Here is a 19,672-nt window from a genome sequence, read left to right on the forward strand (position 1 = left end):
TATGTGCTGCAGCATAAGCTCGCAGCCTTGCATCATACTTTAGCCAGGTACAATACCCGACAAAAACAAGCATTCTCGGCAGACTGCAAGGCTCAGGTAGTTACCTTAAGCTAGTGCAGGCTACAATTTTTTAAAGGGCTCGAGAGAAAGACGACGATCGGTCTGAAGTCAGAAGATACTGCACTCCTGGCATTCATTACCAGGTCCCTAACACGTTAGGGATCCGGGTTGGGCCTAACAAATAACCAATACGGAGTACGGTTTTTTGTTTCGTGCAAGTTTATTTCATCATCTCTTCAGACCAAGATCGAAAGGATCTCGCTTTTGTTTCTCTCTCGCCGTTTTTGGAAATCGTTGTGTGTTCTTCCCGGAAAAATTTGGTGTGAGATCCTTATCACTGGGAAGAAAAGAGAAAGATGTCTGCAAGCTCTTATGGGGTATTTGTATTTGTAGCTCTCAAGTGGATTATGGGGACGTCGTCAGCAGCTGCATTTCATGTCATGTCCTGGATGGATCGGGTGGGAGATCCGAAGAATCAGGTACAATAGTACTTTTTGACTTCAGGCTTTCCTACAGCGTAACCCGTCATCTTAGAGAAGCTGTCCATCACTGCCTGCTAATTAGGTATCTGTCGCTAACTTGTCATAGGCTCTCTATGCGCACTTAAATACCAGCCATGCATCTCTCCCTAGACCACACCGCGGCAACCCAGAGAATTGCAGTGAATCTTTTCCTGGGCGTTCAGCAACGGATACCGTACTGTTATTGGTGCATGCAAGAAAAGTCGAGCGGGTTCGGACCAAGGCAGAGACGAGAATGAGGGAGAGCGAAAACCTGCTCGTCATGCCTGCCGCCTGAAGCCCAATTTTCTATCTTCTAGTGGGTTAACCAGAGGTCCCCTTTCGCACGACGTCTGCAAACCATCGATGTGACAAAGCTTCATGGGCAGTGATTCGCCTCTTTGGGTCAATAGTATTCGTCATCTTGCCGACCAGGCCCCGCAACTCTGGGTCGACGTCTTTCCACAGCGCGAACGGCGCCCGAGGATGCTCTTGGTTGAAACCCTCTGCGATCACGGTGAAATATTTGGGCCCAAGGGCTGCTGTCTCCGAGATGCTGAAGCGGACCGCCTAGACTCTCCAGATCAGAGAAATAGGACAGCTGTCGTTCGAGAACGACGGCGAGCTTTCCTCGCCTTCCCTGACTTCTTCGTCCGCGACGGCGAAAATGACCCGTTTCGTCAGGGCATATATACGCTATTATTCCGGCAAGTTCAGCAAGTTCAGCAAGTCGGCAATGAAAAGAATATTTCGGATGCACCAAACTTACGCCAATACCAAACGAGAAGATATCTGATGGCTTGTGAACCAGACCCGATGCATGGGCCTCACGACTCCGCCACATCCAATTCCCAACCTGCCTTCCAACGATGGCAGAATGATCCGGAACGAACGTAGCATCTTTGATGTCCGTAATTTGGACCTGGCGAATGGTTGTTGTGCTGCTGGTCCGTTTCGTTTCAATCCACCAGGATGTTAATTGCCTCGATATCCGTATGCACAATCCCTTTCTCGTGCAATGCAGCAATGCCTCGGAGAGAGTCCCTGATGGTTCGCTTCACCAAGGAAAGCGGGACGTCTTTCTGGGAATGCGTCTACAAGTACCATACAGCGAGCAAAAGGACACAGAGTGTAAGAGCCGCCAAGCTCTTTCCCCGTACCACTCGTGACCTTACTCGAAAAAGAACGGTTTCGACATTGATCCTTCACGGTCTGGGTGGCGGGGTAAAGGCCGGGCATCGTAGTCCAGTCCGAATTTGCTTCGATATTGCCAAAAATTCTTGTACATGTCGTCTTCCAGTGCAACTATTTTCCGTCTTCCTCTCGCCAGCAGTCGGACCGGGGTAAGGGCGAAAGCACTTCGTCATTGAAGACCAGAAGACTTTTCCTTCGCTTGCGTTGCTAACATGGTAAGAACGTCGGCTCGAGTGTCATATCGACTTCCATTGAGACTGCTGGATAGTGACGATCCCGAGAGACGGATAAATGGTTCGACAACGGGAATGACCTTTATGGTAGATGCAGCGGATGATGGTGTATTGCTCACCACCGAGGCATTGAGACATTCTTTGACAGCTTTTAAATCAAGAGCATGACCAGTGGTTCAACGGCCGTGACCAGAGAGTTCCATAAGGTCTGCAAATGGCATTTCAAGAGCCTTCACCAGTGATGCTGAGTGTTGGTTGCCTTGGACCGGCACAGTTGAGAGCAGGTGGCTGAATGGCATGAATCGTCGTTGCATACTCGATGTGGTGATTGGGCAATTTGAGCCGCTAATTGTGCTGCTAAGTCTCGTCTTCCTTCAGAGAGGCTTGGCTCGACCGATGCTAGATTAGGACGATCGAGGGCTGTTTGCATTTGACGCTCCGAGACATATTGGACCAATATCCTATATGAGGAAGTTTGTCTTGTCCGGTGACCGCCTCACCATGCGAAGTAGTGCTCTCGTCGGTTCCGGTGCGGCCACTGTGCGTCATCAATCAGTAGTGGTACTTACTTCTAAGGTGCATGGCTAGATAACAGGATCGTCAGATCCCCATGGCGTTGCTTTCAGTTGCTTCTACCTCACAAAATGATATGTCACTTTGACATCATGGAGCTAACAGAAGGACTGAACTAGTGAAGGATCTAGCAAGCCATGTCAGGTTGATTTTTGCTCACGGCCGTTTGGTGAGGACTCCTACACAATCGAGATAGTTCGATCATCGTAGTCATGTCTCTGGATTCGACGAATGAGATGGTTCGCTGTAATTGCGATCACGCATTCAATTGTCTGAGATGATAAATCTGTCCAAATCCATGTACTCTTTTCCGCAGAGGTTCTTGATAAATAAGGGCAAAGTGTAGCGAGCAAGGCAGGGTAGGTTTGTCGCGGTTCCCACAGATTCCGGCGGATGGCGCTCACCGTCCGACCTTCAGGTAGTGTGAAATGCCTTTCGACTGAGGCGGGAAGGGTAGTCTGGCGTGAAGGCGCAGTCAAGGAATACTGCGGTAGCTAGCTCAGCCACGAAGAAGGGCGAGCATCCTGCTCGCTGATCAGTTCTTGATATGGCTTCGCCAGACTTCAACCCCAGTTCTTGGGAAAGCTAGCCTCTGCATGGAGTTGTCTGCTCGGACGTCAAACATGCAGCGACGGCTCGCCATGGAGCGTCTGGTCTTGGTATTCCTTGACAAGTCAGCTTGCTGAAAGGGACGACCTTGCGCCATGGCATTGGCAGCATCGACAAGCCAGCCACCAACATGGTCTTTGTGCGCCTTCTCCGCATTTTGGCGAAAAAGACTACGTCATGCGTGCCTTTGCGGCATTCCGAGGGTGAAGAGCTTCGTTCATAGAGGATAGAGGCACACTTTCGATTAGACCTTCAGGGTGTCATCCTGAACGGTGAGTGCAGAGCATTGCGAACCTAGAAACGTTCGAGTAAAACATCACTGAGGAGGTCGTTTCAAGCGCACAGTAAAAAAGAAAGCCTGGCACGCTGGATATGAGATCCGGGGTTTATTGAGTCTTGTGGAGGCACTGCACCAATTTTGGAATTGTATGAAGATCTTGAAAGTCGAGTATACCAATAGCAGGGCTCGATGTTGACGATCACAAGAACCGGATTTTGAGTTGAAGGGGCGTGAAAGGTCAACTTGTCTTTGTCTCGAAAGGTGGTAGAGGTAAAAGGAGGAAGACCAGAATGGTGGCAGTGTGTGGCGTCGTTCGGGTGTTTTCGCTTCAGATATTGCCTTATGTAATCAGCCAATATTCTACCGGCTTTTCTCAAATTGCTTGACAACGATGTGGTCGAGTAGGTGTTGTGTCGACAAGACCGTCTAGAGTCCCGATCAAGACGCCAACATGAGGCAGACTTCCTTGCCGCTTGAGAATCTTCAAGCATGGTCGCACTTCAATGACGTGCAGCTATTTGATGTTTTGGTAGAACCTCATATCATTGCAGACGGCGTGGACAAAGGAGGCGGACTCCTAGCACAAGCAGACCACGCAGAAGCAGAACCCCTGGTGGCGGTGCCTCTGGATCTTGTCTTGTCAAAACAGAGAGTAGAGGAAGCTGCGAAATCAGACAAGCATCTGAAAGAGCTGATAGAAGCAGCTGCATCTTTATTTCAGGTGGGTGCGAGGCAATTGTCTTCACTTTAGCCAACACGGTAGGTTTATATTGATCCAGCAGACTGACTTCTGCACATTGATGACAGAAACCTCGCACTGCAGTATTACTATTCCTGGTCTACCAAATGACCATCAACAGCCCGGACAACAAGGGCCATGCTCTCGGCTTCAACAACCCCTTTGCAGATTATGTGAAGTTTCTGCCCAAGGATATCCCCTTGCCCACATTCTACACCCCAGAGGAGCGGGACTTATTGATCGGCACTTCTCTCGCCGAAGCCCTGGATCAAAAACTAGTCAGCCTCGAAAGAGAATTTGAAAGTCTGAAAACAGCAACGGAGACCATCCCGTGGTGCCAACGAGCATGGTGGGACGAAATCACAGGGTGCTTGGACATCGGAGATTGGAAGCTTGCAGATGCGATGTATCGGTCTCGTGCCCTAGACCTGCCACGGGGATCTAGTATTGGCATGGTTGCTGTTGTTGACATGGCAAACCACGCTTCCGACGATCGCTACAATGCAAGATTTGAAGTGGACGAAGACGCTGGTACCGTATTGCTTGTCGTGCGAGACCAGAGATCCATCCAGGCTGGGGAAGAGGTCTCGATCATGTACGGGGCAGGAGGGGCATGTGAGATGATATTCTCCTATGGATTCCTGGAAGACCACGCGAGCAGTGCCAGGGAGATGTTCCTCAGTTTGTCCATTCCAGCCGAGGACCCTTTCAGACTGGCAAAGATCCGGTTCGCCCAAGAAGCGCCAGGCGTAAGGATCTATGTGGATGATGCGGACCAGGTGCACTGGGACAGTACTTTCGTCTGGTGGGCGTGCGTCAACCAGGAAGATGGCCTGGACTTTCGAGTGGAGCAGACTGTGGACGGAGATACGGAGCTCAAGGCTACATGGAAAGACAACGACCTTGAAGCTGAGGACCTGCGCTCTACTCTCCATGAAGCTCCTGTCCGGGATATATTCGTCCTTCGTGCGACTGTCTTGGTTCAGCAAAGGGTTGAGGAGCAGGGGATGCGTCTAGCAGCCAGTGAAGATGATTTTGAAAATGCTCTTCCCAATCCTCAGATCAGGCCATCGACATACGACACGATCGGAAGACTCCGGAGCCTGGAGCTGGAGCTACTGACGAGGGCCTTTGAAACGCTAGAGCGTCAGGTAAGCTGGTCCTTTTACCAGGATAAGCCTTGTTGGGAGTTCCTAACACCTGCATAGAAGCTTCAACTACTTGATTCTACGGTCGTCCGCGCTTACTTGCAACACGGCGGTAGTGGTGCAGATTCATCGCCTGGAGAATTCCCAGAGGATTTCTCGTGAAGGCTGCATTGCTGCAACTTGTGGCGCAGACATCGGTGCGGATGTCTTCGGAGCGTACCTCAAGGTGGTATGAGGCCCCGAGATACAGGACGTTTGTTTTTGTACTGGATGAGCTGACATTTGGATACGCCGTGCAAGGTCTACATCCATCTTCATGCATTGATTGGCCTTTTGGTGCCATTGGACCCACCATTTGCAGCACGTTTCGTACTGTGCCAGATCTGCTTTTTCCGGCGACATGGTGACATTCCCTTCGTCCATGATCCGCTTACAAGGAGCTGCACATTGTACACTGAACTCAGTCCCAGCCGCAGGTTGGTCGGCGAGTTTGTTTTTCTCAGAGACAATCGATTATGTATTCGTATTGCTTCATGATCATCTACTCGTACTCCCTAGGTACCCTGCATTTTCTATCTCGAAGCGGTTCCGCAAAGATCGAGGTCACGGACAAATCAGCGTGACCTCTGTGAAGACAGGTGTGAAGCAGATGATGCAACGGGATGCAGGGGCCTAGACTTGCGGGCGATGCTCGGATTGAGGGAAGATCGAGTGGAAGCCTGGTGGAACTGTCTCCGTTGAGCCCCAGTCTTGAGTCTGACTCTTGATAGGCTGTGGGATGCTCGGATGTGCGGTGGCTGCGTCGAGCAACTCGATTCGAACTTCAATTTCGACGCTTTGAGACAATGATGGTGGATAGCACCTAGGGCGATGATGATCCCTTGACTTTCACCGCATAGAATGCCGCGCACATTGCGGGGAAATGGAGCCCGTTGTAAGAATGAAGTCAAGTGTCTTGGTGAGTTGTAGGCACCCATAGGAAGTTGGATGGAGGTGACAGAGAATGATCGAAGCCTACCTGTAACTAAAGCTGATGGACAAAGCCACACAAGCCCATGTCCGTGGTGAGTGCGTGCCCAGCCATTTAGCGGCCTGTTAAGGAACCCACAGGGGCCTTGAGAGGGACCCCTGTAGTATCCTGGACTTCCACTGACTGCTGCTGGTTCAGCTTCCGCCGGCACCCAAAGTGTTGGTCCTGATGGTCCCCTTTGCCTCGCAACTCCATGCCCCGAATATGCATCTCCATCCCCCGTTGATTGTCCCCCGAACCTTCCGCAGGCTTCTTTGGTCCAATCCCCAGAAGTCGATGCTTCTTCCACTTCCATCCATCGCACGACCATCCTTTCCTCTTTCCTACAAGGCCATTCCTGGCACACCCCAGAATCTGCATCTCCCGTCGTTGGTTCCCTGTCAAGTCTCCCGTATTCGAAGAATTTCCACACGAGAAAGTTCCGTGGCGGCCTCAGCGGCCTACCACTCATCCAATTACCGTCCTTGTGGTCCTGGTCCCTCCCCGACAAAATTCAGAGGATCGTTCCACCCTCTCGTCTCGCATGCTGTCATAACACGCATCGCTCGCCCCATCCATCTCTTGGATCTTACAGTTGAATCCATCTGACGAAGGGAACACTTCGATCCAGACCATTTGGCACTTCAGCTCCAACAAGACTCTCATTGCCTGTTCCTCCCAACGTCGAGCATCTTTGCTACCCTTCTATGCCCCTGCTATTGAAGCATTGCCGGCCATAGTCTTTCTTCTACATACTCGCCATCATGCCCGGCATCCTGCCGATGAAGATGATCAGGGTGGGGAGCAGTGCGCAGAGTAGGATAGCGCAGGCGTGCGACAGGTGCAGAAGTAAGAAAATCAGATGTGACGGTGTTCGACCAACCTGTACGCAATGCTCCAATGTCGGATTTGAATGCAAGACCAGCGACAAATTGAGCCGAAGAGCATTTCCAAGAGGTTACACAGAGTCCCTGGAAGACCGTGTTCGAGGACTCGAAGCCGAAGTGCGGGAGCTAAAAGCCCTGCTCGACGAGAAGGACGAGAAGATTGACATGTTGTCTCGCATACACAGTTTCTCTCCACAATCGCGGAAGTGCTCGGCGTCTTTATCACCGTCGCATGCCGCCGACGTGAAGGCCGAGGTCGCATCCGACAGGGAGGAAGTATTGCACGTCGAGATACCCGCGCCAGTGCATTCCAAGGCCACGTCGACAGGCTCATCAACCACAGCGTCGTTCATGGAAGCCTTTGATCAGAAGGTTCAAGAAGCTGGTCGACAGACTACCGGAGTCTCTTCTTCGGACCTTCAAAATGTCATTCAGCCAACACGACAAGGTCTCAGTACTGGACCCAAGGTCCCTCCGAGAATACTCTCGGATCAATTTATCAGTATGTCCAAACTTTGTCTCTTATCTTTGGGCTCGCACTTACAGAGACAGATCTATTTTTCCAGGAATGGCAGCCACTCTTGCCAGTGCTTCACAGGCCTACCTTCCTTCGCGTATACGAGCAATATGTCTCCAATCCAGACTCCGGCAACTGGCAGAGCAACAAGCAATCTCTGGCTCAATTGTACCTGATCTTTGAGATTTCTGCTTTGTCCAACATCACCACTTCGAAGAAGGATGCCCCATCCTTCGAGGGTCAATGGCGAAGAGCTTTGTATTCGACATCTTCCACTGCCAGTCTTTCTACCCTTCAATGTCACGTACTGGCTCAGATCTGCTACCTTTTGCGAGCTGATGCTACCCATCTGCTCCGCCACAGAGGTATTGCAGTCACAATGTGCCATGAGCTCGGTCTCCACCAAGGTCACAAATACCACAGTTTGTCGACATTGGAAGCTGAGACCCGCAAAAAGGTCTTCTGGTGTCAATACGTCCTTGATAAGTAAGTACCAATGTGAACCGTGGCTGTTAACTCCTGTACTGACATGTGTCTAGGTTCACTTCGGCCACCACTGGAACTCCTATGCTTCTGAGAGACGACGATATTTCAGCTGAACTCCCGGCTGAAGTGGACGATGAGAATCTGACTTCCCAAGGATTCTCGCCCACCCTACCTGGCGAAATCACCAAGATCTCGAGCGCCCTCGCACTGTTCCGTGTCAGCAAAATCTTGTCCAAAGCATTGGACAATTTATACCCTGCCAAAGCTACTTATCAATTGTCCTTGAACAAATTGCACGCACTTTCCGATGAACTCGATCAATGGTCAGAAGAGCTGCCTGAGCATCTTCGCCTGCGGTTCATGAACGACAAACCAGCTACACATTTGATCAGTGACAGGTCGCCGTTGCTAGTGAGTATGCAGAACTTTTCATCCGTCCTATCTTCTGACTTCTTCCTAGTCCATCGCCTATTTCTACACGCGCAGTCTGATCCACAGGCCGTTGCTTTGCCACAGCTCCGGAAGTGCTGCTTCCGCTGCCAACATCGTGCTTGCCGCAGCCGGCAAGCACATCTTCCAGATTATTGATTTGTTGCTGGAGCGCCGCATGAACTACACTTTCCCCCTGAACAAGACTGACCTTCTTCTGACCTCTGGACTTGCGATCCTCTGGCAGTCCCTCGATTTGGAGGAGGACAGCAAAGTTGTCAAGGACAATCAGAAATCATTGAGTGGTCTCATTACTATGATACAAAAAGAAAGTCCACTTGTGGCGTCAGAGTTCCAGAAGATGGCTGGGTCTTATGTCACTATGGAAGCACGACCCGCATTGTCACCCAAGAGCTCGGATATGGGTACAATCCAACGGACGCATCCTGCGACGGCGGTGGTGTCAGATTCCAAATCCAAGTCTACCCGAAAACAACTGCAAGCAATCGCCTCGAAATGGTCAAACTTCGGCAACAAGGTCGCCGCCGAGGACATTGCACGTCGTGCGACTGTGCCTCAGGCGACACCTGTTGCTCCTATGCAACCACATCGTGCTAATAGTACAACAAGTCTGTCGTCAACGCGATCGGCGCCGGTCATGCCGATGACGACCGCTTCACCGAACCAATTGACTACTTGCAGGACTATCGACACTCCGACCATTAATCTGGATTATATGCCTCTCGGTGACGACTTTGGTGATTTTCAGACACGGACTTCTTCCAGCACCATGTTGCCGCCCAAGAAGCATGCGACACCCACTGTGGCGGACTCTAACTGGGACCACCTTCTCAATAACTTTGACAACAATTCAGCACTGTATTCCGACATGACTGTGACCAATGGACTCTACCAGATTCCAAGCAATGAATGGACTGGAGACCTTTGGAACCTCTCAGGCATGGAATTCGCGTCAAAAGCGCCAGTTCCGCAAAGCTTGTTGAGTTTCTCTGAGGAATCTCTTACAAGTGGTGACGACTTCTTCTTGAGCGCTCCTCCAAGCCACAATGGATCAGCCGCTACGGGTGAAGGTTTCGACATGGCAGAGGCGTATCGAGGTATTACCATTCCAGTGGATGATGAATTTGATGTACATGCAATTGAAGCTTGATTTTTTTTTTGATGTTGTTGAAGATCAATCTGTTTGTGGTTGTTGGAATACTTTGCGCAAAGGGAGCTCCGGGCAGTCGCCTGGAGGGCGGAATGAAGGTTAAGACGAGATACCCCCAGGTGTTGAAAAGGAGTCGTGGCCGAAAAAATATCTTGTACATGATCTACTTATGACATTGATACCAGGCTGAGGAAAAGGCCACGTTTGGGAGACGGATGATTTACGAGTGGTTGAGACTTATTGTGAGTTTCTCAGGGAGCAGTTGTATGAGATTTGGATGACGGTACGAAGGTATTTGGGTTGTTTTCTGCAGATAGTCTGCCATTTAGGCGTTGAAATTCGTGTTTCTTGACGATCGGGCATTCCTTATTTGATTACTACCTAGCATGAAGTTCCAGTGCATCAAGCTTGACCATGGTGAATATACGCCTTGCACCAACAGCGAAATTCTGTCGCTTGCCTTGTATTTTTCTGGCCCTGTGGAAATCCGGGGTAGAGCTGCCACCCGCCCCCTGAACCCCGTGACCACTTAATATGTAACAACTCGAATGCCGAGGCGGATCAACAGAAATGAATGTCGTCATAATTTCGACATCGTCCCGGGAGAATCTCAGGAACATTTGTCCGTCATTTTCCCATGACTGATGCCAATGGTACGAGCTCGTAATGGTGACTGTACGAGTTAGTATGGTCTGTGATCATTGGGATGATGCAGTGCCAATGACAGAATCCGAGTCTGCATTCCCGCTACTCGTGCTCTTCTCGTACTTTACTGGTGTAGACTAAGCTCAGGTCCCAAACCTCTGCTGTTCATGAGCTTTTTACTTACCTCAGTTTGGACTTCCTCAGGCACCTAGAACATAGTCCTCAGACACGCAGCACTCACTCTTACCAGCCAGCTTTGCATACCTAGGTACCTTCCTGGGGTAGTCATCACCACCATCTTCGTCAAGTGTCAACAACAGACCCAACCCAACCAAGTCAACATGCCGCGACTCCCTCGCACACTCGTCTCCGTCTCGAGAACGGCCACTGCCCGCCTCATGACTCCTGCCTCGGCTTCGGCTTCGGCTTCGGCTCGACATCTATCCTGCGCCACTCGTCGTTTGGCAAAAGCCCCAGACAGCACGCCCGGCTGGGAAGGCCGGCCCAAGGAAGACCACGCCGTGAACCGGTCGCCGCACGACCCTGAGGCCCAGAGTGCGCAGGAAGGCATGAAAGAACACGAACAACTCAAAGAAGGCAGCCAGGCGATCTCGAGAAAGGACGAGCGCGACAATAACAAACGGGCCAAGGAGGACCATCCTGAAGCCCCGGAGCCGGTTATTGGCATGAACGAGGAGCGTGGTAGTGTAAGTTTCACCCTTACCTTACCTTATACCGTATCCCCTTTGGCACTCCCCCGTTGGTTACTCCCTGATAGAATGGCTGACATTTCATACACATACAGAAAGGACATTGACCCCCCTTCCGTACGATGACCTCACGTAGGGTACTGTGATCCAGAAACCGGAAAGGGTGAGGATGAGAGCATTGCCATACGGAAACTGACGGCCAGGAGACAAACAACGACTCCTGCAGCATCTAAGGGAGGGAAACCACGAGCAGAGCATCAGCCGGGGCGCTGGATTGCATTGACCATGTACATATTATGGTCCTCATCGAGTCTTTATTGCTGAATTCGTCTTTATAACGTCCACATTATTTTGCCATCTCACTATTGATTTCTAGTTCGTGGAACTCATATATCTGGTATCATTAGGTACAGTATGCACGTCTCCCAGGCGGAAAACGGCATGTCATCTTCCCACGTCGTCTCCCAGTCGAAATAAGATGTCACCTCCCCACATGAAACGAGAGAATATCATTCTTCCCGACACTCACGACATGATCCTCGGCCACCCTCCGGCCACCATCACCTTCGACAAACGCAATGGGCGCATCACCCATGACTTTCCTCGCCACATCCGCTACCGTACTGCCCTTCTTCACCAGCACACAATCTCTAAACACGGCCGTTGATCCCGCCGTTCCGGATCCGTACGTGTGTATATTCTTCACGGGGAACACCGGGACAAGACCCAGCAACGCCGCGGCGCGCGTGAGCACTTGCACGACCCCCGTACTTCCGAACCTGTACAGCACCATGTCCTTGAGATTCTCGATCCGCTGCTTCAGTTTGTCGTCCATCTCCTTCAACCCGCCGCCATCGGGATCGCCCTGCTCGATCAGGTCTTCTCTCGTGTCCAGATACTCCGCGCCAGGCGTGTACTTGATGTATCCCTGCTTCGCGAGTCGTCGCAGGAAGACCTCGCTGATCGCACTACACAGCACAAGGCTCTCCGCGGGCTGTTGCTTCGCGATTTTGGCAATATTCCGATCTGCGTCCGGGTGGTCGATTTTATTCAGCGCCAGCACCGTGGGGAACTTCTCGTCCGTGAACGCGTTGACGACTTTTGATATCGTCTCATCGGACCACTCTTCCAATGGCTGTTTGAGTTGTAATTTGTCCAGAGTCCGCGCTACGATTGCGCTTGTGCTGCCATAGCCCGAGAACTGGTTCTGTAGTGTTTCCACCGCCGTGGACTTGACGGCGACGTGCCGTCGCTTGATACTGCCCCATTTTTCCATCAGGTTGCCCTGGATCCAACGTACGATTTCGCCTCTCAGCCATTGGATGTCGACCGAGGGGTCGTAGCCGCGGGTCGCTTTGCCCTCGGCGTCGGTTGTGCCGGAGACGTCGACCACGTGGATGAGTGCGTCTGCGTGTCGGAGGTCATCGAGGAATTTGTTGCCTAGGCCCTTTCCTTCGTGTGCTCCTGGGACGAGGCCGGCGACATCTAGAAGTTCGATAGGGACGGAACGTTTGCCATTCACGCAGGAACCGTAGTTGGGTCGGCACCGGTCGGTGAGACCATGGCGCGCACAGGCACAGTCGACTTGGAGGTAGCCTACAGCGCGCTGGGGGTCGATGGTGGTGAAACTAGCCAGAGCGAGGGTTAAGAGGTGTAAGGAGAGTGGCAGGGTCGGAGGGCTTACGGGAAGTTGCCTGCGCAGGAATCATATCAGCCTCAAGGCTCCTCCTCTTCGCAGCAAGGATTTGGAGAAGCATATCGCAGGTTGGGCTGGACTGACCGACTTTCGACGTAGCATCTGTTAAGCTGCGTAGGATGTGAGTCGAGAAGAACAGGTAGCGAAGGTAGATGTGCCGTCGCACCTGTTTAATGTGGTAGATTTCCCCGAGGATGGCTTTCCTACCAGGCCGATCAGGGGATCTCTGGGCATGTCGAGTCTAAGTTGGACTAGTCGATTGCGGCGAGAAAGAGAGATGGAGGGAAGAGCGCAGTATGCCCGGCCGCTAACGGCCCCAAAGAGATAGTCGACAGCAGGTGATGGTCTGTTTGGGTGGTAGGTACGGGGTATGGGTAAAAAAGCTGAGAAATGAGGCTGCGGAGAGCACAATGGGTTCAAATGACGTGCGATTTGTCGAATCAACACTCTTCGTGTCCCGCATCTCCTGCCATTAACATCTCCTGATGACCCATCAGATCTTCACCAGGTCCTTTTGTGTTGACGAATTTACGCAGTAGCTGTTTCGAGCCGCGTGGCCTTTTGAACTCCATGTAGGGAGAGAATGTCTACATTCTATCTGACCGTTTGGTGTTGGCAGAAGCACCAAGGGCGAGGAACGAACCGGCATGCACGGTGAGTGACGGCCAACATGGTTTTCTATCAGATCTTTCACTGTATCTCATCCCTTGCTACTGCATTCATCCATCTGTACTGGAATGACCTCATCAAAACCATTCCGAAGGCCATTGTCTCATGTTTGTCAAATCCCAGAGAGCCTCTATCTCGAAGCATGTTCAAGCTACATTCTCTGGTCTTGATATGCTTTGTCTTTGGTCTTTGCTTCAACGCTGTCTCTGCTAGCTCTGAGCAAGCATCACTACGCAAAGGCTCGTTGATACTCACCGTTGGTGCCCATGTTGATGAACACCATAGCTCGACAGGATGCTGAAGCGGTTGCAGTTCGATGACATCGACACACCAGACGGTTTTGGAAATATCTCCGCGCCATATAATGGCCTCCTCTTTGATGGCTTCTATGCGATCGACCCATCTGATGCAAGCCTGAAGGGTATCATCTACGAAAAAGACGTAAATTGCGCCGTGTCCAAGCCGAACGCCCTATATGGCACGAGAGATAACTTCAGATTGAACACGGGAGTTGAAAAGAGACCATCCATTCGAGACAAGAACGACGACAGCACATTCATACTGCATGCATTGAAAATAAAGCCACTTGATATGCCGCTCGGCCTCGTCACGATCAGCCTCCAAGGCTTCCGCTCAGGTACTACTCTGAACTGGGATGTGGATTTCCCGGCCGGCTTCCACGATGTACTCGACGTTCGACTGGAAGAGTTCAGTGGACAAGTTTGGGATGGACTGGAAAGGCTAGAGATATGGGCCGATTTTCATTACAACGACCTGTCCATGGACTGGGAGTTTTGCGTCGACAATATAGAAGTGGAACTGGCCGGCCATTGAACTTGCTTTTGCCATCCTGAACTCCTCATGTCAGCCTCTTCGAGACTACATAGTACTGTGACACTGTGTGATCGATTGTTTGTGAGGCTCCGCCATGTAGAGCAGGTACCCCATCGCTATGATTCGCTCGGTCGTTCTTTTCCGGGGCTTATGGTTTCTAGATCTAAACCACTTTAGGCATATATGATGTATTTCCGAGCAACTCTTCGGCGCACATTTCACCGCGTAATGACGTATTATAGCAAGACCCCTTGGCTGGTGGTCGTGTGCGAAGTTTCGAGATCGATCGGTACTCGTAACCGTTGCCTGCCAGTGCCTGCCCTTGCTCATAAGTGGCATTTGTGTGGTATTGACTGTGGTTCAAATTCCTCAGATGACGTAGCTCGTAGTGCTTGCACAGCTTCTTCGGGTTCAAATATCCTTCTCCCTTCCACCTGGTACTTTTCGTCCATTGAAACAGTGCTCATTGACGAGAAAGAAAATCACCAGACTCAAGACTTTCACATACTTCATACCGCAACACACTTTACGCGTATCAAAAATGTCCGAATCCACATTCCACACCACCGGCGAAGACGTCCGCAAGATGGAATCCAGAGAATCAAAGTTCCATGACGGCAAGACGCCAAAGGACTCTGATACTTCTGCTATGAAGGTATGTCATTTCCATACTTCTCTCCCTCTTTGGGCCCCTCAAATACCTAGGCACTGACCTATTCCAGTCAATCCTCTCCGAGCAGGAAAGCAAAGAAGCTGAAATCGACCGAGTAAAAGCCAACCTGCCTCTTCCCGAACAGCCCGTTGGAGGAGCAAGTGCAGACCTGCAATCTGCAGACCAGCGAACTGTCAACGTCGGCAGCGGTGGAGTCAATGTCAAGCTGGGGACTCACTCGTCTGATGGTCTGAGAGAGCCCGCTACAGCAGAAAGCAGTGCGAGAGTTGATGGATCAGAATGGAAGAAGGAGACGGCTCCATAAATACGGATACCTTAACAGGCATATTGTATAGGCGCTTGGGAATTCTGACGGCAAGTTGGAAGGATCATGATCATATCGGCACAATAGATGCCTCTAGCTCCATTTGATGGAGTCAAATTGCGTAGCTCGAAAATGAGTATTTGAGAACCCAAAACAAAAGCACATATAACTCGTCAAGCGTGCTTCAAGTTTCATTCAATCGTGTCCGATTTTGTTTTGTGTATTCCTGCCCATTCCGCGCTTTTCAGACTGCGGCCTCAGTACTCACCACGGGCAGTAGGCTGCGGCGTGTCCCACGTACTTTGATATTAAGCACGCATCTTCGAATCCAAAAAACAATCAATCAGCTGTATGTCTGGGTGTCATGGTGTGATATAGTCTTTTCTCAACTCGGCGCATCACTCTTGGGAATCAACCCTCTCAGGCTCAAATCATACACCACATCCTCGACCTTTTTGACACTGTATTTGATCCCATCCGTCCGCCGTCTGAGTATGTCATTCTTGAGGTTCAGCAGCTGAAATCCCGCATGCACATCCTTGATGAACTTGGAAATTTGGAGTGGTCGGGCATAGTCGCCCAGCGTGACTGCATTGGGAGCCAACCGGGCGAGTTCTTCGATCGTCGTGGTCAGCGCGAGAAGGTAGTCTTCGATCGTGATGTGGAATTTGTCTTCGTCTTTGAGATTGACGGGGACTGTACTCGCATTTACACCGTGTCAGCATGTGTCAATTTTGACTCCTTGAGCGAGAGATGGAGAAGGGAGAGGGAATGTGTTTGTATGAGAGAGAAAGAGCCAGCAACGTACCACCAAGTCTCTGCCCGACGTCTTCAATTGTGACGAGCTTGCCTGTCTGCAGCCAGTCCACCATCTGCATGGAGCTGATGACGGTCTGAATGTCGCGCTGCCAGATGGTGTTCCATTTGTAGAATGGGTATCGAGACGCGGAACTTGCTAGATCTTTGACTGTGCCGGCTTGTTGGGCCAGGGCGGCGTAGGCTGGATTTAGGACTGCGCGTTCGAGTTCCGCGGTGGGCGTGTTGTGGATGCGTGAGAGGATGGATGAAGTGAGGCGGCCTTGTTTGGAGAGCGTTTCGACGTGCGTCTTGAGTTCATCGCGGATTGAGGATTCTTCGTCGATCTTGGACTGTAGGGAGGTGAAAATCGCTGGGTCGACGGGTTGGGCGGCGGGTGCGGGCGTGGTCATGGTGGTGTCGTCGGACATTTTTGAATGGCGTAGGAGTGGGAGGAGGAATTGAAGGGACAAGTATTAAATGATGGGATGGTTTTGGTAAAATTTGGTGAGAGCAGAATTACTATGGTGTTCCTGGATGATGAATTCGGTCTTGTTTTACAGTCTGCATTGCTACGTGTGGGAATTTTTTGGAAGGCATTTACGGCACGCCGCAGCAGCGGGAAGAGATGGCTGTAGTAGCTCTGACGAGTTCATGTCTTGAGGTGTGCGAGTCGATTGTATGTGACCATAACGATCTTCGTGAGATGCTTGCGAGCGCTTATGTATGCGGCCACTCAACATACATACCTCAAAATCTTCTCACTTCCGTCCCTCCAAAAATGGCTCAAACACTCCATTCTCCACATATCCATTGTCCTGACTCTTCTCCAAAGTTTTGCTCAAGGCAAAGACAAATTGATGAAAAGGTTGGTTGTTCGCATCGCAAGGCAGCAGTGTAAGGCCTCGGACACGGTGCCAGAGACCCATGCGCAAGCACAGAGGGGTCTCACAGCGAGGTCCAGAAATAAGAATAATCAGTGATTCATCCCGTAGGATGATTTCAGAGATTAAACTGAAAAGAACAGATACTACACTTGATCTAAGCCAAAAGGCAAAGCTGCACAAAGTATTAGCATAAGTTCCAAAGAGCGGGATCGGGCAAACTTGCAGAGCTATCGGGTTTCAAAGAGGGTGTGGGAGAGGGCCAGGTACTTATAGACTGGGAGAAGGGCCAATCTCAAAATTCTTCTCGCCGCCTCCCAGTTCGGACTGAAGGCGGTGTGGCAATCTGACCGTTGATTGGGCAGCGCCATATACTGCCGGCTGAAACAAGAGCCATCGAGCCAATCATGTCGACGAATTACGGAGACAATCTTGTCAGCCTGGAGCCCAGGCGGACATCAGAAACCCAATAGAACGCATGCTCAGTTGAAGCCGATTTACTGCCGTTTGCTGACTCCGCAGAGTTGCCAGGAGTCGATATAGTCACGTGGATAAAGTCTTGGCACTGTCGTTCACAACAATCTCGACGAACCTCCCCATCTACCTTCTGATCTGAGCGTCAGACAACGTCGCGTCCAAGGGTTCGCTTCTCATAGAACATGCATTGGGCGCCGTGTCTGATAGTTCACCACAGATGGCGTGATTCATTGAGCAAATCAATATCGTGGTTGGCCACGGATTTTATGGATGAGCTCAGACAGGTAGTGCCGCATAGGTCGTCACTTGTTTGATTGATCGACGTACCGTGGCAGGTGAAGACTGGATATGCCGATGGGGGTCATTGAACATGAGAGATCACAACGGGTTGCTGTCGGGTTCACGATTCGTATCATGCGCTCTGCATGGAAGGCTTGTCAGGCTTGATACCGGTACGCACATTTGATTAAGGCGCTGATCATTTGTTTTGCTCTGTCGCAACTTAATGAAGACGCGGCCATGGAAGACCGTGGCCTTGGATCATCAGGCTCGAAACGAATGAAAGTCCGCATGGAGACTTTGGAAGACTTGAAATGAGCTGAAAGTTAGTGTTTTGAGCAAAAGGATGTTGGTTTGGCTGTTCGATCACAATTTCCCTGATCCAAAGCCCCCTTCAACATGCCGGTTATCCCAGGCAAGACCATTGCCCGATGAAAAGTACGCTGCAGTTCAGAGGCAGGTTGCCCTTTCGATTACCCCCTTTGCCCACCCTTCATCAGAGCTCGTTGATTTGATGGGCAACGTCTTCTCAAAATGGCCTGCTTTCCTTCTTGCTCAAGCACTGGACCCTGTGGACCGGAGAGAGTCATGGCATGACTGAACGGACGCTGCGAAGGTCAGCGCAGACCATGTTGGCGAAGGCGAGTACCCTAGGACTATGGCTTAGTCGGCCTTGGCGGTCACGTGGCCACGAAACAGTGAGGTGAGTTGAGCGCATTGAGTGCGGACTCCATGGTGCTCAAGTGTATGTTGTATGAAATGTCTGAGTTTGTTGTCCGGTGGAACTTCACCAGAAGAACTGAGGATGGAGGGCTGGAGACCCTCACCTTCCATCCTCCTGAAATGGACGATGAGACTCCAGACGGCCCTCCACCGAGAATCCCTCCTGCGCCAGCGACCTGGAACGTCGTCCGCCATCCTCCCACCGCCTCATCTCCTCCACTTGAAGACGAAGTGGTCACCCCTGCCGACGAAGAGATGGGCATGATACCCTGGGAGTCCTACTACAAACCAAAGCTAACCCGGATTCTACAGCCGATCCTCCTCTCCCGCCTCCGCCTTCTCCCCCTCCCACAAGAAAGAGAAAGGTGGAAGCCCCGGTGGAAGTGCCAATGACCGGTTTTATAACCGCGAGGCAGCTTCACGATGCCGAAAAACCACCAGAACCATCTCCTGCCAAAAAGAAGATGAAGGCAGAGGCGCCACCCTCTTCAAATGCCGTGCCTGCCCCTGAGATAGTGGCATCTGTCTGGCTCCCTGCAGAAGAAACTGCAGCGTTTTGCCGATTTGGCAAACGCCAAAAAAACTTGAAAATTCTCGAAACACCAAAAAAATATGAAAAGAAAAAAAAAAGAAAAAAGGCGACGATTGTAAGTGCTCGCACAGTGATGGCAAGATGCAGCACCATACTGATAAAGAGTAGGAGCTAGGACTGGCGTCCAGGTGTTTTGGGTTTGGCCCTGGACCGCCGGGTTCTCCTCGCCTTATACCTCTGTCGTACAGCGGCAGTTCGACCTTCCCACAGCTAGTTCACCCATCAAGCGGATACTGCAAGACTATTGCCGGCTCCCGTCCCCCGACTGCTAGGATTCTCCTGGCCTTGCTCCTAGGATTATTCTCGCCTTGCTCCTTGGATTCTCCTTCTCTTAGCGGTATGGTTCTCCTCGTCTCACCGTTGAGGTTCTCCTCGCCTTATTGCTGGGCCTTTCCTCGCTTCACGCCGGGGGGTTCTCCTCGCCTTACTGCTAGGCTTTCCCTCGTCTCACTGCGAGGGTTCTCCTCGCCTTACTCTTGTGCGGGTTCTCCTCGCCTTACTCTTGTGCGGGTTCTCCTCGCCTTACTCTTGTGCGGGTCCTCCTCGCCTTACTCTT

General features: G+C 51.2%; 7 protein-coding genes across 14 annotated transcripts; 5 read left to right on the top strand and 2 right to left on the bottom strand.

Annotated features, from left to right (window-relative positions):
* Nucleotides 1–3,863: 3,863 nt before the first annotated feature.
* On the top strand, nucleotides 3,864–5,848 carry PV05_02802. 2 transcript variants are annotated; one of them, XM_013463393.1, is made up of 4 exons: nucleotides 3,864–4,170; nucleotides 4,257–5,339; nucleotides 5,397–5,565; nucleotides 5,637–5,848. In XM_013463393.1, exons 1-3 carry the CDS (start codon nucleotides 3,901–3,903, stop codon nucleotides 5,496–5,498), a joined length of 1,455 nt encoding a protein of 484 aa, XP_013318847.1. In that variant the 5' UTR covers nucleotides 3,864–3,900; the 3' UTR covers nucleotides 5,499–5,565; nucleotides 5,637–5,848. The 2 variants fall into 2 exon arrangements, with proteins under 2 accessions (XP_013318847.1, XP_013318848.1); XM_013463394.1 differs by having other exon boundaries at nucleotides 5,397–5,848.
* Nucleotides 5,849–6,587: 739 nt separating this feature from the next.
* Nucleotides 6,588–10,244, top strand: PV05_02803 (uncharacterized protein). Its single transcript, XM_013463395.1, has 4 exons — nucleotides 6,588–7,734; nucleotides 7,785–8,235; nucleotides 8,289–8,646; nucleotides 8,696–10,244. The coding sequence occupies exons 1-4, from the start codon at nucleotides 7,110–7,112 to the stop codon at nucleotides 9,833–9,835; spliced, it is 2,574 nt and encodes an 857-aa protein (XP_013318849.1). The 5' UTR covers nucleotides 6,588–7,109; the 3' UTR covers nucleotides 9,836–10,244.
* A 251-nt stretch (nucleotides 10,245–10,495) lies between these two features.
* Nucleotides 10,496–11,533, top strand: PV05_02804 (uncharacterized protein). Its single transcript, XM_013463396.1, has 2 exons — nucleotides 10,496–11,187; nucleotides 11,286–11,533. Exons 1-2 carry the CDS (start codon nucleotides 10,822–10,824, stop codon nucleotides 11,295–11,297), a joined length of 378 nt encoding a protein of 125 aa, XP_013318850.1. The 5' UTR covers nucleotides 10,496–10,821; the 3' UTR covers nucleotides 11,298–11,533.
* On the bottom strand, nucleotides 11,496–13,247 carry PV05_02805. Of its 6 annotated transcripts, XM_013463402.1 has the most exons (4): nucleotides 13,053–13,247; nucleotides 12,971–12,996; nucleotides 12,875–12,884; nucleotides 11,496–12,818 (listed from the first exon to the last, which is right to left on the bottom strand). In XM_013463402.1, exons 1-4 carry the CDS (start codon nucleotides 13,118–13,120, stop codon nucleotides 11,672–11,674), a joined length of 1,251 nt encoding a protein of 416 aa, XP_013318856.1. In that variant the 5' UTR covers nucleotides 13,121–13,247; the 3' UTR covers nucleotides 11,496–11,671. The 6 variants fall into 6 exon arrangements, with proteins under 6 accessions (XP_013318856.1, XP_013318855.1, XP_013318853.1 ...); XM_013463401.1 differs by having other exon boundaries at nucleotides 11,496–12,884; XM_013463399.1 differs by having other exon boundaries at nucleotides 12,875–12,996.
* A 133-nt stretch (nucleotides 13,248–13,380) lies between these two features.
* PV05_02806 lies at nucleotides 13,381–14,414 on the top strand. 2 transcript variants are annotated; one of them, XM_013463404.1, is made up of 3 exons: nucleotides 13,381–13,540; nucleotides 13,679–13,811; nucleotides 13,868–14,414. In XM_013463404.1, the coding sequence occupies exons 1-3, from the start codon at nucleotides 13,470–13,472 to the stop codon at nucleotides 14,387–14,389; spliced, it is 726 nt and encodes a 241-aa protein (XP_013318858.1). In that variant the 5' UTR covers nucleotides 13,381–13,469; the 3' UTR covers nucleotides 14,390–14,414. The 2 variants fall into 2 exon arrangements, with proteins under 2 accessions (XP_013318858.1, XP_013318857.1); XM_013463403.1 differs by lacking the exon at nucleotides 13,679–13,811 and having other exon boundaries at nucleotides 13,841–14,414.
* A 215-nt stretch (nucleotides 14,415–14,629) lies between these two features.
* On the top strand, nucleotides 14,630–15,529 carry PV05_02807 (uncharacterized protein). The gene is made up of 2 exons (XM_013463405.1): nucleotides 14,630–15,044; nucleotides 15,112–15,529. The coding sequence occupies exons 1-2, from the start codon at nucleotides 14,931–14,933 to the stop codon at nucleotides 15,364–15,366; spliced, it is 369 nt and encodes a 122-aa protein (XP_013318859.1). The 5' UTR covers nucleotides 14,630–14,930; the 3' UTR covers nucleotides 15,367–15,529.
* On the bottom strand, nucleotides 15,428–17,267 carry PV05_02808 (uncharacterized protein). Its single transcript, XM_013463406.1, has 2 exons — nucleotides 16,175–17,267; nucleotides 15,428–16,062 (listed from the first exon to the last, which is right to left on the bottom strand). Exons 1-2 carry the CDS (start codon nucleotides 16,590–16,592, stop codon nucleotides 15,752–15,754), a joined length of 729 nt encoding a protein of 242 aa, XP_013318860.1. The 5' UTR covers nucleotides 16,593–17,267; the 3' UTR covers nucleotides 15,428–15,751.
* Between the last annotated feature and the right edge of the window lie 2,405 nt (nucleotides 17,268–19,672).

Source organism: Exophiala xenobiotica (assembly GCF_000835505.1).
Source record: "Exophiala xenobiotica strain CBS 118157 unplaced genomic scaffold supercont1.2, whole genome shotgun sequence".
Lineage (NCBI taxonomy): Eukaryota > Fungi > Ascomycota > Eurotiomycetes > Chaetothyriales > Herpotrichiellaceae > Exophiala > Exophiala xenobiotica.